This window comes from Acromyrmex echinatior, chromosome 8 (genome assembly GCF_024713525.1).
Source record: "Acromyrmex echinatior isolate Ae372 chromosome 8, ASM2471352v2, whole genome shotgun sequence".
Taxonomy (NCBI): Eukaryota; Metazoa; Arthropoda; class Insecta; order Hymenoptera; family Formicidae; genus Acromyrmex; species Acromyrmex echinatior.
In genome coordinates, this window is record NC_141859.1 from 8,007,189 (window position 1) to 8,025,229 (window position 18,041).

The following is an 18,041-nucleotide window of genomic DNA, read 5'->3' on the forward strand; positions in this document are numbered from 1 at the left end:
ACTTCCTCAACAATCAATATCCAAGGATCCGGTTTACCATGGATATAGAGAATGGCATTCCCTTTCTGAATGTTCTTGTTACAAAAAAGGTTGATAACATCCTGGGCCATCAAGTATATATAGGAAGCCAACGCATACTAGATACCTCCATTGGAATATATGATATATAAATATTATTAATCAAAATTCTATTACAAACTATAAAACAGCCTACACTATAAATGGCAGAATATTTACGCCGTACTATCTCAGTTATTAAAAACTTATGCGTCCAAGATATTCACATTAGAAATTATAAAGTACAATAAAAAGGACCTTACGCTGAAAATAAAGTTTTCTCATAGTAACTTCTACAAGAAATTACTTTTAACATCTTTTTCTTGTGTTTTTATAGTATTTTAAGCCATCGAATAGAATTATGACTACAGAAAAACATAACATTCGCTGTGTATGTATAATGCATATGTAATGGACACTTCAAAAAATATATTTAACAATTTTAAGTTACATCTACAGAAACAGTACATTCGAAATAAATCGTTGAGGATAATTGATAAAGCTACTAGAATATACACATTTTTCGCATATTAGTAGAAACAATGAACTTTTGCAAAATTACTTTTGTAAATTACTTCAAACTCCTCTAGTGATTGTACATGTCGAGCTTTTTAATTACCATTCGCAGAGAAGCACAGAACAATTCTTTCTTTCAGCACGCACCATCTCTTAATTTATAATAATCTACGTAAAAATTATGTAGCTATTAATAACAACATAATTTTTCAAAATTTAATGGCTTAATATCAGATTGTAATAAATGCACATTACTTATAACTTTCAGATTATAAAATTTGAAATATAGAAAATACGTTATAATAGTGAGTTATATCTTTTTAAATACTTACTTGGTCTGAATGCAATTATAACATACTTCTTTATGTCTTTCTCTTTAACTGCTACCATTCGGTATTTCGTGCAACGATTGTAACATAACATGTAACAGACGCTTTGGAACGTGCGATCTTTAAACTCGCGATTCCTGGCGCAAATTGTTCGATTACCATCATTATCACGGTCCTCTTGGTACATGGCCTGAATAGTAGTCGTCTTCACTCCCAAACCGATCACTCCTTCCTCATCACAGTGCTCGCAATTGCACGCGGCTGCATTCTCGAAATCCATCGCGAAAATAGTCACTGCGCACATGCAATAATTATTACAACATTCAAATGCATTCAACAACAAATTTCAACAACATTCAAACATTCAACAACAAATTTCTTCTTGTTATAAGACTTCTTATTTACAGGATTTTTTATTATTATAATTACTGTTATTCAATTATTCTTACGTATATACAATATTTATACCCGAGAACTCTTTATGTTTACGTATGTGAAAAATTGACAAAATATATTTTGTTTATTCTAAAGTAAATTCCTATATGTATACGTACGCAATGCAATTATGATATACGATTGCATGTCCAATATCTAAGTTGAGAAATGAGATATAGCGTGATATATATAAAATGTCTGATTTGTCAAGTTGCAAAGTCTAATCGAAACTGAAGCTTGTTAACACTGCACGATAATATTTGTGTCATTACAGTGCCGTAGTAGAAAAGTTTCTTTTATGCAAAATCATAGAATACTGTTATCAAGATGTACGTACATATGTTCTATATAGCACACTTTATTCCAGAGATCTTTCTGGGAACGTTCTCAGGATATCCTTCAGAATATCCCTTGGAGATCTGTGCTATATGAGATAATTACGTTATATGTTTTAACGAAATTCAAGATGTAATATGCAAAAGATTATGTTGTTGTAAAATTAATAGCATATTAAGAGTATTAAACACGGAAGCATTTCTTGATAAACAAGAATGCCTATATCTTTAGCAATTAACTCGGGAACCATAAGTGATAAATACATAACTGTTGATATATCAGAAACATCATATTAACCTTTGATCTCCTCGGAAAATAATTCAGTATGTATATACATGTATAGATATCAGCATCATTGTACCAACGTGACAACACGAAGGCGATGATTATATTATTCAACAAAAAAATGCATAAAATGTTATCATTTCAGATTTTTGATCGCTAAATACAGTTTTATGTACTACATTGCTACATTGCGGTTTGACATTTTATAACTATAATATGTGTGTGTATGATATGTGATGTGTTGCAGACGTTTTATTGCAATAAAAGTAAATTTTTATTAGGATTTTCAATTCTTAAAAGGAATTTGTTTCATCGATTATAATTAAAAATATATTTATGATTAATATATAATCTACAAAGTTGAAATATGTCATTAAAAATCTATCAAATATATTTTTTATATTATTGTTTAAAGTTATATAGATATTTCAAGTCACTAAACATTAATCTAATGTCAAATTCAATTAATCTGATATAAAAAAAATGGCGAAATCAATATAGCAAATATCGAAATAAAAAAATAAAGTTTGAATTGTTGGGATAGTTTACATATAGAAAGGTTTTTCATATAAATTAAATTGAATTTATCAACTTTTACATCAGATAAGTATTCAACAATATGAAAAACATTTAAATAATTTGAATGACATGAAAAAATTTAATATTAAAATGTATATATATTTAGTAGATTTTTAACTTATATATAATTCATACCTTTACAATAAACTCTATATAAGCTTAAATATCTTTTTAATTATAATCGACACAACAAATTCCTTTTAAGGATTGAAAAAGTCCTAATAATAACATACTTAACATGATTTCAATCAAACTTCTTTAACACATTACATATCTTATTTTACATTACATATCATAATATTATACATCGACATGCCAAAATAGCTCTTTCTTGCAATTTTAATCGCAAATTTTTCAAAATTGTGATACAATAATTTGATAACCAAGATTGCGACCAAAAATTTACAATAAACGATTATCCTCTGTTTAAAAAAGTCATTTTTATTAAATATTATTATTGAGTATTTGTAGCGTAACATCGATATAACGTATTTGATTACATAATTTATTGAAGAATTATGTAATACTACTCTAATTGTGTGCACATTTTTTTACTGTTCCGTAATATCGTACAACTTTATTGCGATAAAAGCTTCTGCGCAATTAAAAAAGTTACATTAAAGAATATTATATTAAAGAATTCATATATATTATCTGCTTCGATATCGGGAAATATATTTGAATTAAGCTTATATAAGAAATGAATCGTTAACTAAAGAGAATTTTTTTAAAAATTCCTTCAAAATTTCTTTCGCGTTTGTTTGTTATTTTTTAATATAAATTATTTCTTTTACAAAAAAATCCGGTTGTTGTCGTGATTTATGTCCACAACGCTCTCAAGTTAACCCTTTTATGTTAATTACTCACGGGTGGTAATACGCACGGTAAATGGACCCGCACGAGTCGAATGAGACAGGTGGCCCTAAGCTTTTTCCTCTCTCGAAAGAAAAAAGAATAATGAATGTTAAAGCTTCCGTATTTCCGTGAGATAACGTTTAAATTGCCTGCGCAGTATTAACTGTAAATATTCGCTCTGTAGAATTAATCGGGACCTAAATAAACTAAGGCATTTTTATCTCAAAACAAAAATCAGCATAAAAATAACATATATAAGTAAATATCTAGTGTAATATTTATCTTAAAACTTTTGCAGTTGGATAACGATATATTTTCAATTGATTGAAACTCTTTTTGTGAATTGAGATAGATATAACTCAACAGATTGAGAGCGATCGCGAAAGAGGCAACTGACATTTACAATTCGAAGGATCTGTATGCAGGTATGTAAGTAATCTTTTAAGTACAAGCATATACCATTTAGATACCGCTCTCTGACACCTTAAATCTTGAAAGTTTATTGCCATGACAATAACCGTCAGTTGGCATAACTAACAATTATATAATGCCCCTGACTTATGGACTAATTTGCATTTTAATCTGACCACCTATTGTTGCTCGCTATTGTCGGCGAAATGCGCAGTTGTCTGCTTAAGATAGCAAAGTTCGAGAGGTTGAAACGGGGTCGCCGTCAATTTGTAAAACAATGAACGCAAGAAAATAATATATAGATGTTACAGGCATGGCGATATATAACTGTCCATTCAAAGATTAATCGTAAATGGTATAAATATCAATTAATTAAAGGACTCATCACCTTTTTCCTTTTTCAGCATATATCAAACGAACAATCAATGACACACATATTCATTCCGATCACACTTGAAACTCTCTAGAATATAAAGATCCAAACAAATAGAAAGCGAAGTCGTGATGAACACTGGAAAATATTCCAATTTATGAACGGCATAGCTCATATATTTCCTTTTTTTCTCTCTCTCTATCTTTCCCTTTCTTTCTCGCAATTGATTCTTGATTCTATTAAAGACGCGTCCAGACCAGATCCATTTGCCAATTCGCCTGTCGGTGCAAACGACCTATCCGATTGCTAATTGGTAATCATTTACACCGATACCTTCTATCATCTCAACTTTTTAATCCATCGCATATGCGACAGCCGATACCTCCTATCACAAAACCAACTCTCCAATTAACAGCCATAATCCATCTTTTTTCGAGAAAGGAAAGATTTATTTGTACAATAATTTTAATTCTACAATGATATTTAATTCAAGAAAAGATAATATTTTCTCTCCTTGTTGTAGGATAAAAACGTTAAATAGAATTAGACACTAGTTCTGGATCACATATTATATTTAAATAATTACAATGTATTTTTCATCAAATGCATCTCACAAGATTCTTTCAAGATTTTTTCTAGCATATCTTTTTTAAACGTCAGTTATTTTTTATTTATTAGCAACAGCGCTGTACATTTTATTGATGTCATTAACTAATAAAACGTGAGAGATAAACTAAAGTTGCTAAAGTATGTATCTTTAAAAATTTATTTAAAGTGTAAGATTGCCTTATGACTTTTACAGGAGATAGTAAATAACATTAGATTTTCTGATTCATAAAAATCAATATCATGCTCAGTTGAAATTAAATCCAAAATGTATAAAGCATTTGGTGAATTGATCCGTAATTAGTATAATACATTAGTACATTAGTATCCATAATTAGTACATTAGTCTAATTGTGCCTAATTGTCATTATTTCATTTAATTAAAATTAAAACAGTACCGAAACATATAAAATGATATCAAAATGAAATAAAATTATCCATAATGTAATATTTTTTATGGTCAATTATAACTATTAAATATTTTATTAATTGTTCGGTATCGTTCTGGATAAAAACATGAATTCTTTTAAGAGTGATCCACAACTGGCCTTACCCTAAATTATCGATCATCAATTTGGAGACTGATTTAGAAACGATATTCGTAGTACACACATGGCGGGCAATACAGAAGATTGATCAAGAGTAGGGGGCGACGAAAAATTGTCAATCAATGCATCCCATCCGGACTTGATTACAGCTCCGCAATCGCACTTATAGTCGATTCTGAATCTCAAAATCGCCTGGCCAATTTTTTTATGTCGTAGTCACGAGTATTCGACGAGTATCGGTTGTAAAATATTGTCCGCCGTTTCATCTCTTCGTGTGCGGAAGTCTTTTATTATTTTATTCGCGTGCGTTGTTCTTTTAATTGCGTTATCGTGTACCATCTCCTACCACGAAAAAAATATGGAACGCAAAGTAAATTTAGACATTCAGGATATTTCAAATTCGATCTACATAACATTCCGTAACTGGCAGGGGGGACGATGATTCCAAATAAAAAAAATATGTCGAAATTGTCGAATGAAATTCTTCTCTACGATACTTTCTCTATGTTTGAGAATATCGATTTTGTAAATTCCAAAATTAATAATGGTTCTTTTTCTCTCGTCCAGATTATTGTCGTTTTTCACTCAATGACGTTTTTTAATCGATTAAATTGAGGATTAAATGAAATTGCATTCCCATTGTGAGACGATATCGCGCGCGCGTTGATTTATGCGTATATGCGTTTACAACGGGCGTGTTCACCACTACACATGTCAAAAGTGAAAGCCCTGTCTGTTATTTTTGTCATCCAATCCGCACTGCTAGCTAGAATCTCTCTTCATTTTGTTGTATTCACGTTTTCATCTGCCTCGTGCTTGTCCAGCATGGCGCAAAGCAGTTGAACCGAGTCGCGGTTCAATCAGAACCAATATGTTGCACTCTCATGCGAATACGTACCGCGATTTCTGCGAAAAGCGTGTTTGTACGCGTTAAAATGTGCATAAAGTGTCTGAAATTTCCCTGCGCAAATGTGTCATTTCGAAAGCCGACATGTATGGGGACGTTTCTCGCACTAGATTTTATGTATTTTCTAACGGAGGAGAAGAAAATCCTTACATACGATGAAGATCAGCAAATTTCTAAAACTCAAATCCTCTGTCACTACAATATATGCATAAACGATTACGTGCAAATATCCTGCAGACATTACAATTAATCCTTTAGGGACAAGTACAAATTTGTAACGTTTACTTTAAAATTAAATTTGAAATAAATTTAAGGTAAATTCAGAATCTATAGAAATTAGTTAAACTTATGAATTAAAAATGGAAATATATGGAGCACTAAATATTGAAACTAGTACTTTTACCTGTTAGAAAGGCTAAATATATATATAATATATCGACTACTTAACAAAAAATAGGAAACACTTTCAAAACGCTTAAATGTAAAATCCATACTTGAAAAAATCTTATTTAAAACGTAATATTAATACAAAAAAAAAAAATTACATATGAAAGACAAAAGAGTGCAGTTTATCATGCTATAAAAAAGAATATTTTTCATAATTTCTGAGTTATAAGCCTTTATATGAAAAGTAATGCGATTTCGATAACTTTATTAATTCTTTAACAGTGAATTTTTAAATAAACATATTCCTAAGGTAAAGTCGATCTGATGCTCGGTTTTGCTCATTTTTCATCTAATCAATTTATTAAATGGGTAAAAAAAATAATAATTACATGAAACTTCTTTCTCTGTTTATACTGTGTATAAATGAAAAAATATAATAAAATTTATTTGAATTTAAATAATTGTAGTAAAATAATAAACGCTTTAATCTTTGACCGATGAAGCCGTGGGGCATCTGATCCCCAATCCTACTATCAGAAGGTTAAAAGATTAAGCGGCGATGGTATAATATTAGTTTTGTACCAATTGCTCCTAGCGGTATTGCTGCGCGTTTATGGTACTATATGGTTAAAGTATATTATAAACGCGCGCAACAACATATGGCCAGTCATACATCATACTTCGATAAGAGATAAGAGCTATAACTTTTCGCAGCGTTGCACATTGAAGTGCGCGCAGCCGAGCGAGTTTCCGCTGAATTGGAGAGATTAGTAGAAATCGATTGCGATAAATTTTATTTCTGGCGATGCGCGCGAGTTACGTGTCGTGTCAAACGATCCGGGCAAAAAAAAACAGCATGAAACGATTGACAGTTTAACATGCCATCATCGAGGTGACCCGACGCGTCGGAGAAAAGTTATTATTAATCATTTTTCAAAAAGTGAGTTGCGAGCAGAACGCGTAGTCGTACGATCGGCTGAATGCGCTCTGTAACGTAACCGGACTGCACAGAAACACGCATCCCACTTAAACTGGAGGTGTCTATACATGCTATTCTACCTCCTGCGGCGATGTACTAATAATAGCCAACTACCTACTCGATGTAATAGTTACACGTGAACAGCTAAGCTATCGAAAGAGCATTTTTATACACATTATATATATGCATACATAGATGCGTACGACGTTTATTGTCTAATGCGTCATCTACAATATACGTAAGAAGTAAGAATAAAAAAATTGATCAATCACAATTGATTATTCTTCTCACACTTGATTGTGATTGGTCAATTTCTTACTCTTACTTTTTACTTCTTGTATTGTAGACGACGCATAAGACAGGCACATTTGTGATTACACTAGAATAAGACTTTGAAGAAGTATGGCAAGTACGTGAATGAAAGTCGATCGCGTGCGGACGGGCGTGCGTGCGTGCGTATAAAGAGGCATCGCTTCTTCTATTTACACCGATCGACGAGATATATAGCAGGGATTTACTTACTTCTTATGTGAGATACGTCTTTACATTCGAAAGGAAAAGTGATTAATATTTCTGCCACACAGATTTTTGTAATTGGTCTACTAATGCAGCATTGTTATATTTTATATTATTTTGTTTTTGATTAACTTTCACATAATAAGTGTAAATTGGTATATAACTTAGAATTTAATTTTCAAAATATTAGTGTGGATTGTTGACCTATGTGCGTAAAAAAATACATAGCGTGGGAATGATAAAATAATTTTTATTCTACTCCCTCGAATAAAATAAGGTCGACATATAGTATCGAGACAAATGTAATACATATAAATTTAAGTTCATATATTCTCACGTTTAGTAAATCTTTATCTGATATCATATACATCATGCCATAATGTCATCATAACTCTTGCAGTGTAGCGCGCTAGTTACTAGCAATACGTGGAGAGATCTCGAATTCGAATCCCAGGCTTAGTTTTTTGTCGCCGAATTGTTAGATATTAATATTCTTCAAACTTTTTTCCGCAAGAATAGAATAAGAGATTTCCTTCAGATCGGTGTTTAACATAATGTTGAATAAATGAAGAATATTTATTATGTTTAATCCTTTTATCAAGAAAATTAATGGGATAGCATCAAGAATATTTTATTCTAGATTTTAGATTTTCTGTTTAAGAAAAAAATATTCTCTAAAGAATAAATATAATTGACTCTACATCGATCTTATTTTATTCTAGACAGAGGAGTAATAGCATTAAATACAAAAAAATCTTTTCTGTAGGTATGAACATAAATGCGTATTCAATTGGATAGGAAAGACTGGAGCTTGTTGGCAGTTTTCACAATTTTGACATTAGATTTTTTTAAACAATTAATTATTATGATTAAAATATTCTAATAATAGAGAAAAGTTCTCTCCCATACATATATTATTAAATCTTGTGTCGAATTCTTTTTATCTGCAACTGCAAATTGATTAACCGATTGTGGATATGCGTTTCTAATGCCCTCATCGAAACTCTGACGGTAACACTATTGAAAATTCAAGCCAATTGGATTGACGTCTCTCGAACAATCATAACGAGGCGAGCTTGAACTCCAAAGTTAAATTAAGCAAAAGTTAAATGGAGTATTCTCCGACGGAAACCTTATAAAAAAAGAGAGAATAAAGAATAATAATAGCACAAAGGTCGCCATTCATCGAATTTAGCTCACCGTGGGTCGCTTCTACGACAATAAGCATCTGCTCAGGTCACAAGTCCCACGCGTGTGCAACTTGATTCATGATTACGGCTACAATGTAAAAATTCACACAAGCGATATAATTCAATGTACGCCAGGATATCCTTATAACTCCATTCATGAATCGCCCTCGCACATAAATCGGGGTGCTTCTAATATATTTATAAATGTGACGTGTAGAAAGAACTCGCGTCAGTCGGAGATCAAGACTCAACAGGTCGTGGAACAAAACGATAATCATTAGAAAGAGGAAGCTGACCATGACATTTGCAAACCAACAGACCCATCGCGTTTCATTGGACTCGTTTCAATTCGTCGCCGCGTGCCGCGTTGTGCAATCCGTTAAAAAAATAAAAAGGCTTCCTACTCCGTGCATTTTTCATTTAGCAAGAAAAAAGAAAGCACTCCGTTTAGCGCGTGTTACACGTTCACATGCACATCACGCCGTTATGCAAACACGTTTTAATAGTTAACTCGTATAATCCGCGTATCGGGAAGCAGATATTAATGGCCCGCGATATTCCTACCCAGGATAATACCGTTGCATGCTGATGAGTAACGTTCATTACGAGAGCATTACCTCGGGATAACCTGTGTGCAAGGGTACAGACTAATCCTAGATTGATAAGTAGAATCCTGTGCGCACCGCCACCGCGCCGTGTATTCACGACCGGTGAATCTTGCGAACTCGACGTTTCTCTACTGGATATGTAAGATCATTTCCATAAATATAAGATAACGTCTATCACATCAAGAGTAAATCTAACAAGTTAATCTAGGATTAAAGTTAAATTTATGGATAATTTATTTTTACATGCATTTTACATGCACTCGTCAGAATATTTTTTTATCTTTTTTTTTATAGATTTCTATAAAATACTGTGAGAGAGAGAGAGAGAGAGAGAGAGAGAGAGAGAGAATCGAAGAATAAGATTCCTGCTGAGATTAAAAATATTTCTCATACCCGATTCTTCAAAAAGCTTGTTATTTGACACACGATAATATAATATTTATAAAAGGAAAGAAAATTAAAGCTTGAGCGTTCGTAATTGCCTTTTAAAATAATTATGGCCGGAAATTTTTACCAGAACATTTTTTAATGGAAATGAAACAGTGATAATCTTCGATCATTTTAAATTATCAGGCCAGATTATCGCGGAAAATTAATTTGAAATGTTATTAGGAATGTTCACATCTCTCTCATCGTGACTTAAGGATATATGTATTGCGAGTATTTTTACAAATATTTTAATATTTAAATAAACTATATTCGTATGAAAGTTATATTTAAAACATACTATTTTTATTTAAAAAATACATTTTTATATTATTCTATTTATTTTATTTGTTATTTATTGTTATAATATTAAAAAGTGAAATTAAAAAAGATCAAGTATAAATCAACTTAAAAACTATTAATTTTCAATACCTCTATTTCAATATTTTTATATATAAAATAATTAAAGGAATCATAAATCGTACAAACAAACGTGGTTATAAATTTAACAAGTATAAAAAGAAGAGCATAAGAAACCACAGCACAAGTTTGTGATATTTAATTATTATTACATCAAAAATATTAATATATTTTATAATCTTTTAAAAATATTATTAATTTATTGAAGATGGCCAGATAGTGGCCGAAACGTTTAATATTTTAATGTAATAATCATGTTTTGATATAATAATAATTAAATATCACAAACTACAACTTGCGCTGTGGTTTCTTATGCTTTTTTTTTACACTTGTTAAAGGAATCATGTTTTAAAAAAATCATATGATTCTATTTAAAAATGTGAAAGTGAGCTTTATATCTTTTCGGCGTCTCCGCCTAGAAGAACAACGACGTGACCAAAATAAGTCTCTCTCAAAACTATTCCACTTTCATCTAAAACATTTATCTTTAAAATATTTAAAAGATTTCCAAATCGTCATTTAAAACGGCACATCCGATATGTATATATATATATATATATATATATATATATATGTATATGTATATATACAACATACATATATATACCTATTATATATATATAGTTATCAATAATGAAATAATATCAACAATATATGGAAACTCAATTTTTAAAAAATGGCTTGAATCTGAACCTTGCAAAACTTGTAGCAAAAAAAACTAGCCAGGAGGAGGTTGGTTCCATGGAGATATTTGTTTAAAATAATGAGAACTACAACACATCTAAAATTTAGCCAATTTCGAAAAGTCAATTTCCATGAAATTAGACGGAATTCTTTTATTCTACAATATAATCTACATTTCTTCATTATTTTGAAAATATGTATAATACAGTCTGGACTAATTAATTTGTTACACAGCGCAGCAAAGGGAAAAATGCGATGTGGCGGTAAATGCTGTTTATAGAGTGCACCTAAAACGAGAGTACTCGAATAAATTATGTGCGTACGGCACAGAGCTGCCGTAACTTGGGCGTGCGATACTGATTATAAGGGATACGGAGCCGTCTCTGCTGGGACGCGTATTCTATACTACGTAAGAACGTAATGCGACGTAGGAAACCATCCCAGAGGTGCTCGTGTCTTAGTTCTTTTTTTCTTCTTTTTGACAAATATAAATTATCATCTTCACGAGGGAATGAGATACTATTTTTCTATTATACCACGTGCAATGTCGCATATTTATCGCGAAAGGGGAATAAGCACATTGATTGGTCGTTGTAGTTCTTTAGAAAAATTTGCACTTACAATGCGTCCAAGCGCTCCTTAACTCCCTCCCCCGGTTTACAGCGTAGCGATTTGAACTCTTCAAAGAACTCTTCAAAGTGGACTCCAGTGTTTCCCTAAAGTTGCCACAACACATACTCGTCCGCTCATCGCATTACGTAAAACTCGAGCGGAACTATTCCACGGAGTTCTTCCTGCAATCGAACCTTTTCTCCCTACGGGCGCCTCCACTCGAATGAGTTTTCAAATCTCTTTTATGCGTCGCACAAAAATCCACGATTACCGCGGGTGGATCTATGTGGATCGCAAAGCCGTAATTACGCAGTTTGAACGGAATGCCCGCCATTGCGCCGACAGTTATTTGCAATTCGTTCCATCTACTTAAGCGATCGTGTATATCCAAAAGAAGGGGTATGGAAAGAGAGTAAGGAAGAAAGAAAAAGAGAGACAGAGAGAGAGAGAGAGAGAAAGACAGAGACTCAATGAATCCGAACTCAACTCCAGGGTTCAGAGAAGTTCATCGACGCTAATTCGCCGATGAACGGGCGAGTCTCATGTGCTGCCAGCTTGGCTTGCCTCGGTGACTTTGTAAAATCAATACCCCGCGAGTTTCCTGCTATAGAAGTCTCGTTAAGCTCGATAATATCGGGGCTTTGAATACTAATTCTGTATGCCACGTTAGCCCACGGATAAATGAAACGCTTGTTTTCGCGCGGTGTTATTTACGAATATTACCGATAGTACCGAAGTGGCGATCGTGCGTCCTATTTTTTGTCCGCGTTATCAAAGATTAATGGAGAAAGGAGACGAGAACCGTGCAAAATCTATGATTAATTAACTGCTATTTCGTTATATCGCTTATGTGTTTGGGAAACCGTGTTTGTCCTTATTCTTTCGCCGCGGTTAATTGAGATTAGTGACGATATTCAAAGAGGCGTGATATCAGAGAGATTTATTATATAATCGTGTTACTTTTTTTAACGTCAGTTACGTGGGGTTTCAATTTTTCTTCATGTTAATTGTTACGTATAGTCGGTGCGAAATACATTGCGATATTAAAATTACTTGTAATACTCAGGTCCATTTATAATCGTTACTCGAATCTCGTCACAGGATCGCATCAGGTTAAATAAGTGAGAATTTCCGACTTTCGAATGCGTATCACTTAAGTTATTTCGTATTATGTAATATTTTCTATTTGATGCTGATTTATATTCAAAGAAACACTGAAAACTGTAGTTTGTTATAGACCTCTATTATTACATATTTAATATCTATTATGTTTTTCACCGATAAAAAATCAAATAATTTATTATAAATTTTTTTGTAGCATGCTGCAAAAGATACGATTTAGGCAACCGATCGTCTCAAATCGCCTACTAAATCGTATGGTTTTTTTAAATCATACATTCTTTAAAAGTATCGAATTTATGAATGAATATAATTAAAAACATATTAAGATTAATCAAAAGTACTATTTCTAATATCTAATAACATTAAAATATCGTTAGAAGGCGATATGAACACACAATAGAGTTAAAAAATAAAAGCTAAACAGTCAAACTTGGACCCTTAGCTAAACAATTCCGTATGTGTTGAATTTACATATATATATATATATATATATATATACAAATTCAATCCTGTAAACTGCATGCCAAATTTTTGTTCAGACCTAAAACACAATTCTAAGAATTGGAGTAGTAAATAGTAATATCAAATAAATTAAATTAACAAGCAATTAAATAATATTGATGCTTATATCATCTTTATAATAATCTTTAAGCACTTTAAAATCTAATAAATATAATATTTTATTGCGAAAAATATCTTGCCGAATCTCATTCATTCCGTACGAGCATCGTTATCGTTAGATGAACGTCTGAAGCTTTAATAGTAATTAGTGAATAGAGAAGTTACCATTTCATTACTTTTTTCTTTTGCTTTTTGTAATAACAGTTTGATAATAACATTGCAATTTCTTATAATCATATTAGGTGTTGGAATTAATTCGTAGCGTTTTTTAATGAAAGAATGTTATTTATTTCACATGAGCATTAAAAAATACATTAATGAAAGTACTTCCCATCACTTGTAAAACGCTACGAATTAATTCCAACACCTAATACATATCACAATGATAACTAACTAAACGCTGAGATTGCGCTAAGATTAGGAAAATCACTTTGAAAAGTAAAATTTGCATCACTACGCGTTTACTTACTAAAAAAATTAATTTGTAACAAATTACTTTACCTTATCAGAAGTAACAACTGAAAAGTAACGAGTTACAAGTGCCGAGTTAATTTTTTCAGTAACGAGTGACTTTTCCAATTCATTACAATTATGTAACAATCGAGTGATTTTCCAACCCTGATACCGTTTTAGTTATAAAAAAATTCATTATTGCCAAATTGTTATTATAATAGAATAACGATAAAGAAAATAACTGCGTTACAAATTACTTATTACTTCCATTTCCTTAATAATAAGTATGTATTTCCTGTGAGTATAAATATTCTTCGTAATAACTAGTATGTATACTGGAATGTCCCGAATTCAAATGTCAAAACTTCGGGAGTATAGGAAGAAAAAAATCGATAAACTAAGAAAAAACTTCCTTAAAAATATACTTGTTTTTGCTTCGTTTTGTGTGTGTGTGTGTGTGTGTGTGTGTGTGTGTGTGTGTAAAAAAACTTATAAAGATACTTATAAACATCAATACTAAACACAAAGAAAATAGGTAAAATAGAACAATAGGAGTCAGGCGCGGTAATTGTTGCGCAAAACAAACAATATGGAACGCAAAAGTCTTTATTAAATAACCCGCTTACATGTTTCGACTCATTTTTGAGCCATCTTCAGAGAGAGAAATTAATTTTATAATTACAGTACCTACAATTAATTCATTCCAGTGAATCCCTCCACATATTTATGGAAACTTTAAATGACTCTAATGACAATCCAATTGTGTTAAATTTAATAGGACAAAATTAATTAAAAAACCGAACGAATTTTTATATCACAAAAAGAAAGAAGCTCACAGCAATTCATATCGCAAATAATTATGTTCTATTAATGTAGTTTTTGACTCGTCAGCGAATCAGTGTCAAAATTAATTGTTTAAATCAGTGAAATAACTTTTAAATTTAGTTGTAATTAAGAATTAATTGTATCTTGTGAAAAAATAATTTAATATCGATTGTAATCTGAAAGGAAATCAATACCAAGTCAAAAGTTTCAAATAAAATAATCTTAATACAATGAAAGAATGACACTGACTGGTTGGCAAAACTAGTTTTTGACTACATTAATAGAATATAATTGTTTGCGACATAATGAATTCTCGTTGCTGTGAGCTTCCTTCTCATTGTAATATAAAAATTCGTTCGGTTTTTTAAATAATTTTGTCCTAAATTTGAACACAATTTGGATTGTCATTAGAATCATTTTTTAATATTAAAGTTTCCGTAAGTATGTGGAGGGCTCACTGGAATGAATTAGTTATAGGTATTATAATTATAAAATTAATTTCTTAAGATGGCTCAAAAATAAGTCAAAACATGTAAACGGTTATTTAATAAAAATTTTGTGTGTATCCACAACAATTGTTTTGCGCAATAATTATCGCGCCTAACACCTATTGCTCTATTTTACCTATTTTCTTTGTGATTAGTAAAGAGTCTTTACGAATTAACTTATATTTAACATCAACACTATTAAATTGCTCATTAATTTAATTTGTGTGTAATATAATATTACTACTCTAGTTCTGCCAGAATTGCGTTTCTGTTCTGACAATAAAGTCTATTGCACGCACTTTTTGCACTCTTCGCTTTCTCTCTTTTCGTTCAACGTCCAAATATATATCAATCTCATTTTAAGTGCAACAATTTTGGGGGATTTCAAGTAACGCGAGCAGACATATTATATAAATTTGTAAAAAAAGACAAACATAGTTGCTTCAGTCTCATACTGCCTCTGAAGTATTATGATCGCACAAACTCTTACATAACGCATAGTGCATAAGAAAATCAAAATATAACCAATTAGAACCTTTCCTTTTTTTCTATTTCATAAAAAAGAGCAACTTTGGTTAGTTGATTTTCTTATGCACTGTGCATTATGCAAAAGTCTGTGTCGTAGAACGCACATTTATTATTAATTATATTGTCGCTAAAATCATACACAAAAACATTCAATTTGCTGGTGAAAACTATTTTAACTGTTTACATTTTTACTTTTTTCTTATAAATTCATCAGTTATTCATCAGAAGAATCAAATGAATTATTCCCGTTACAATATGCTGCGTACATATTCTGACGTTGAATATGCTAAACTGGTTTTCGTGTATGGTTTCTGCAACGGTAATGCTTACCAGGCGATGTGAGAATATGCGTGCTGATTTCCAAACAGAAGAGTACCGGATCGGCGAGTTAATACGTTGACCAGATCAGTATTTGGCTACACGAGCTGTCTGTATGAGATGCAATGCTTGCTGTAAAAGGCCAACATTTTGAACAATATTTATATTAAGTGACAACGTGAATAAATATAAGTGTGAATAAATAAGTAATAAATAAGTATAAAAAGAAAAACTATACGTTTTGTTTTTTTTACGATTTTCTCTAAAACGAAATAAAAACAAATATATTTCTAAAGGAGCTTTTTTTTTTTTAATTTATCGATTCTCTTTACACCCTTCCGAACCCTTTTAACATTTAAATTCGCATCACACTATAGAGAGCATGCATTTTAAATGCCGCGTACATAAACAATATTAAAGTATCATATTAGATGGGTTGTATGAAATCACACATCGACAGTTATTTCACCGACAATGTTTTAATCGACACCATTTGATCGACATTGATTTCGCCGACAATATTTTAATTGATTGACATGGTAAAATGCCACTGACAATGTTTACATCAAATTTGTTTTACCAATATTGTCTTTATGTTTATCTATACATATATACTGTGTTTATATGTCATTTTCGCCGGTAATTTTATAACTGGTAATTTCCTCGCAAAAGAAATATATTAGATAAATGACACTACAAAGATATACAAATTATATGAAATTTTCATATAGTTCTTCACGATTAGACAAAACAATTTCTGTCCAACAGCATTCGACGAACTCAACTTGTGCTTATTATGTAAAAAGAATGAAACAACTATCGTTGTAGTTCCACTTAATATTTCTTTTGCGACAAAATTAGTGTAAAATTACCGATGAAATGAATTGTGAAATTTATACCGACGAAAATAGGGACTAAGGAATTTTTAATGGAAAATCGAGCTGTGCATGCGCAGTTCGACTTTCCACTGAATAACGTGACATTCACCGTATCTGCAGATACACAATATTACAAAAAATTCTTAATGACATACAAACATAGTCTTGTCCACATACATATGTATAGATAAATACAAAGTCAATATCGGTAAAACAAGTGTTGACGTAAACATTATCAGTGATTTCATCATGTCAGTCAATTAATATTGTCAGCGAAATCAATATCTGTCAAATGGTGTCGATTAAAACATTGTCAATGAAATGATTGTCAGTACAGATTTCATACAAACCCCAACAATACATATTGTAGCATATTTATCGTAAAAACGTTAATTGTACATTGTAATGTAAAAAAAAATGTTTATTGTAATGTAAAAAATGTTTATGGGAAAAAATAAAATTTTACTCGAAATATGATCTCATGGTTAAAACTTGGCGCATTCCCACTGCGCCACGCGCAGTCTTCTTCAGGTAGATGCTCTATTTATGCTCTATTTATGCTCAATTTATAATTAAGGGGATGGGCGGGATAAAGGCACAATTCTACTTAGGTCCTTTTTCCGACAATTAGCTTTTTCATGTATTATTGATGATAATTTTAAAATAGGAATTAAAATAGCGAATATTGAAATAAAAAAATGTTCAAATTTTTTAAATAATTTATATACATATAGGTGATGCAACAAATC

At 31.3% G+C, this 18,041-nt stretch overlaps 1 protein-coding gene across 2 annotated transcripts; it reads right to left on the reverse strand.

Annotated features, from left to right (window-relative positions):
* Positions 1–466: 466 nt before the first annotated feature.
* On the reverse strand, positions 467–17,927 carry LOC105142950 (uncharacterized). 2 transcript variants are annotated; one of them, XM_011050880.2, is made up of 3 exons: positions 16,427–17,927; positions 906–1,196; positions 467–741 (listed from the first exon to the last, which is right to left on the reverse strand). In XM_011050880.2, exons 2-3 carry the CDS (start codon positions 1,180–1,182, stop codon positions 710–712), a joined length of 309 nt encoding a protein of 102 aa, XP_011049182.1. In that variant the 5' UTR covers positions 1,183–1,196; positions 16,427–17,927; the 3' UTR covers positions 467–709. The 2 variants fall into 2 exon arrangements, with proteins under 2 accessions (XP_011049182.1, XP_011049181.1); XM_011050879.2 differs by lacking the exon at positions 16,427–17,927 and adding an exon at positions 1,457–1,632.
* Positions 17,928–18,041: the final 114 nt, after the last annotated feature.

Coding starts and splice junctions, on each gene's coding strand:
- LOC105142950 (XM_011050879.2), bottom strand. CDS start 1,484: ATGCAATCGTATATCATAATTGCATTGC. Junction 1,197..1,456: donor GTATATCATAATTGCATTGC/GTACGTATACAT, acceptor GCATGTGCGCAG/TGACTATTTTCGCGATGGAT. Junction 742..905: donor TATAATTGCATTCAGACCAA/GTAAGTATTTAA, acceptor ATTTTTACGTAG/ATTATTATAAATTAAGAGAT.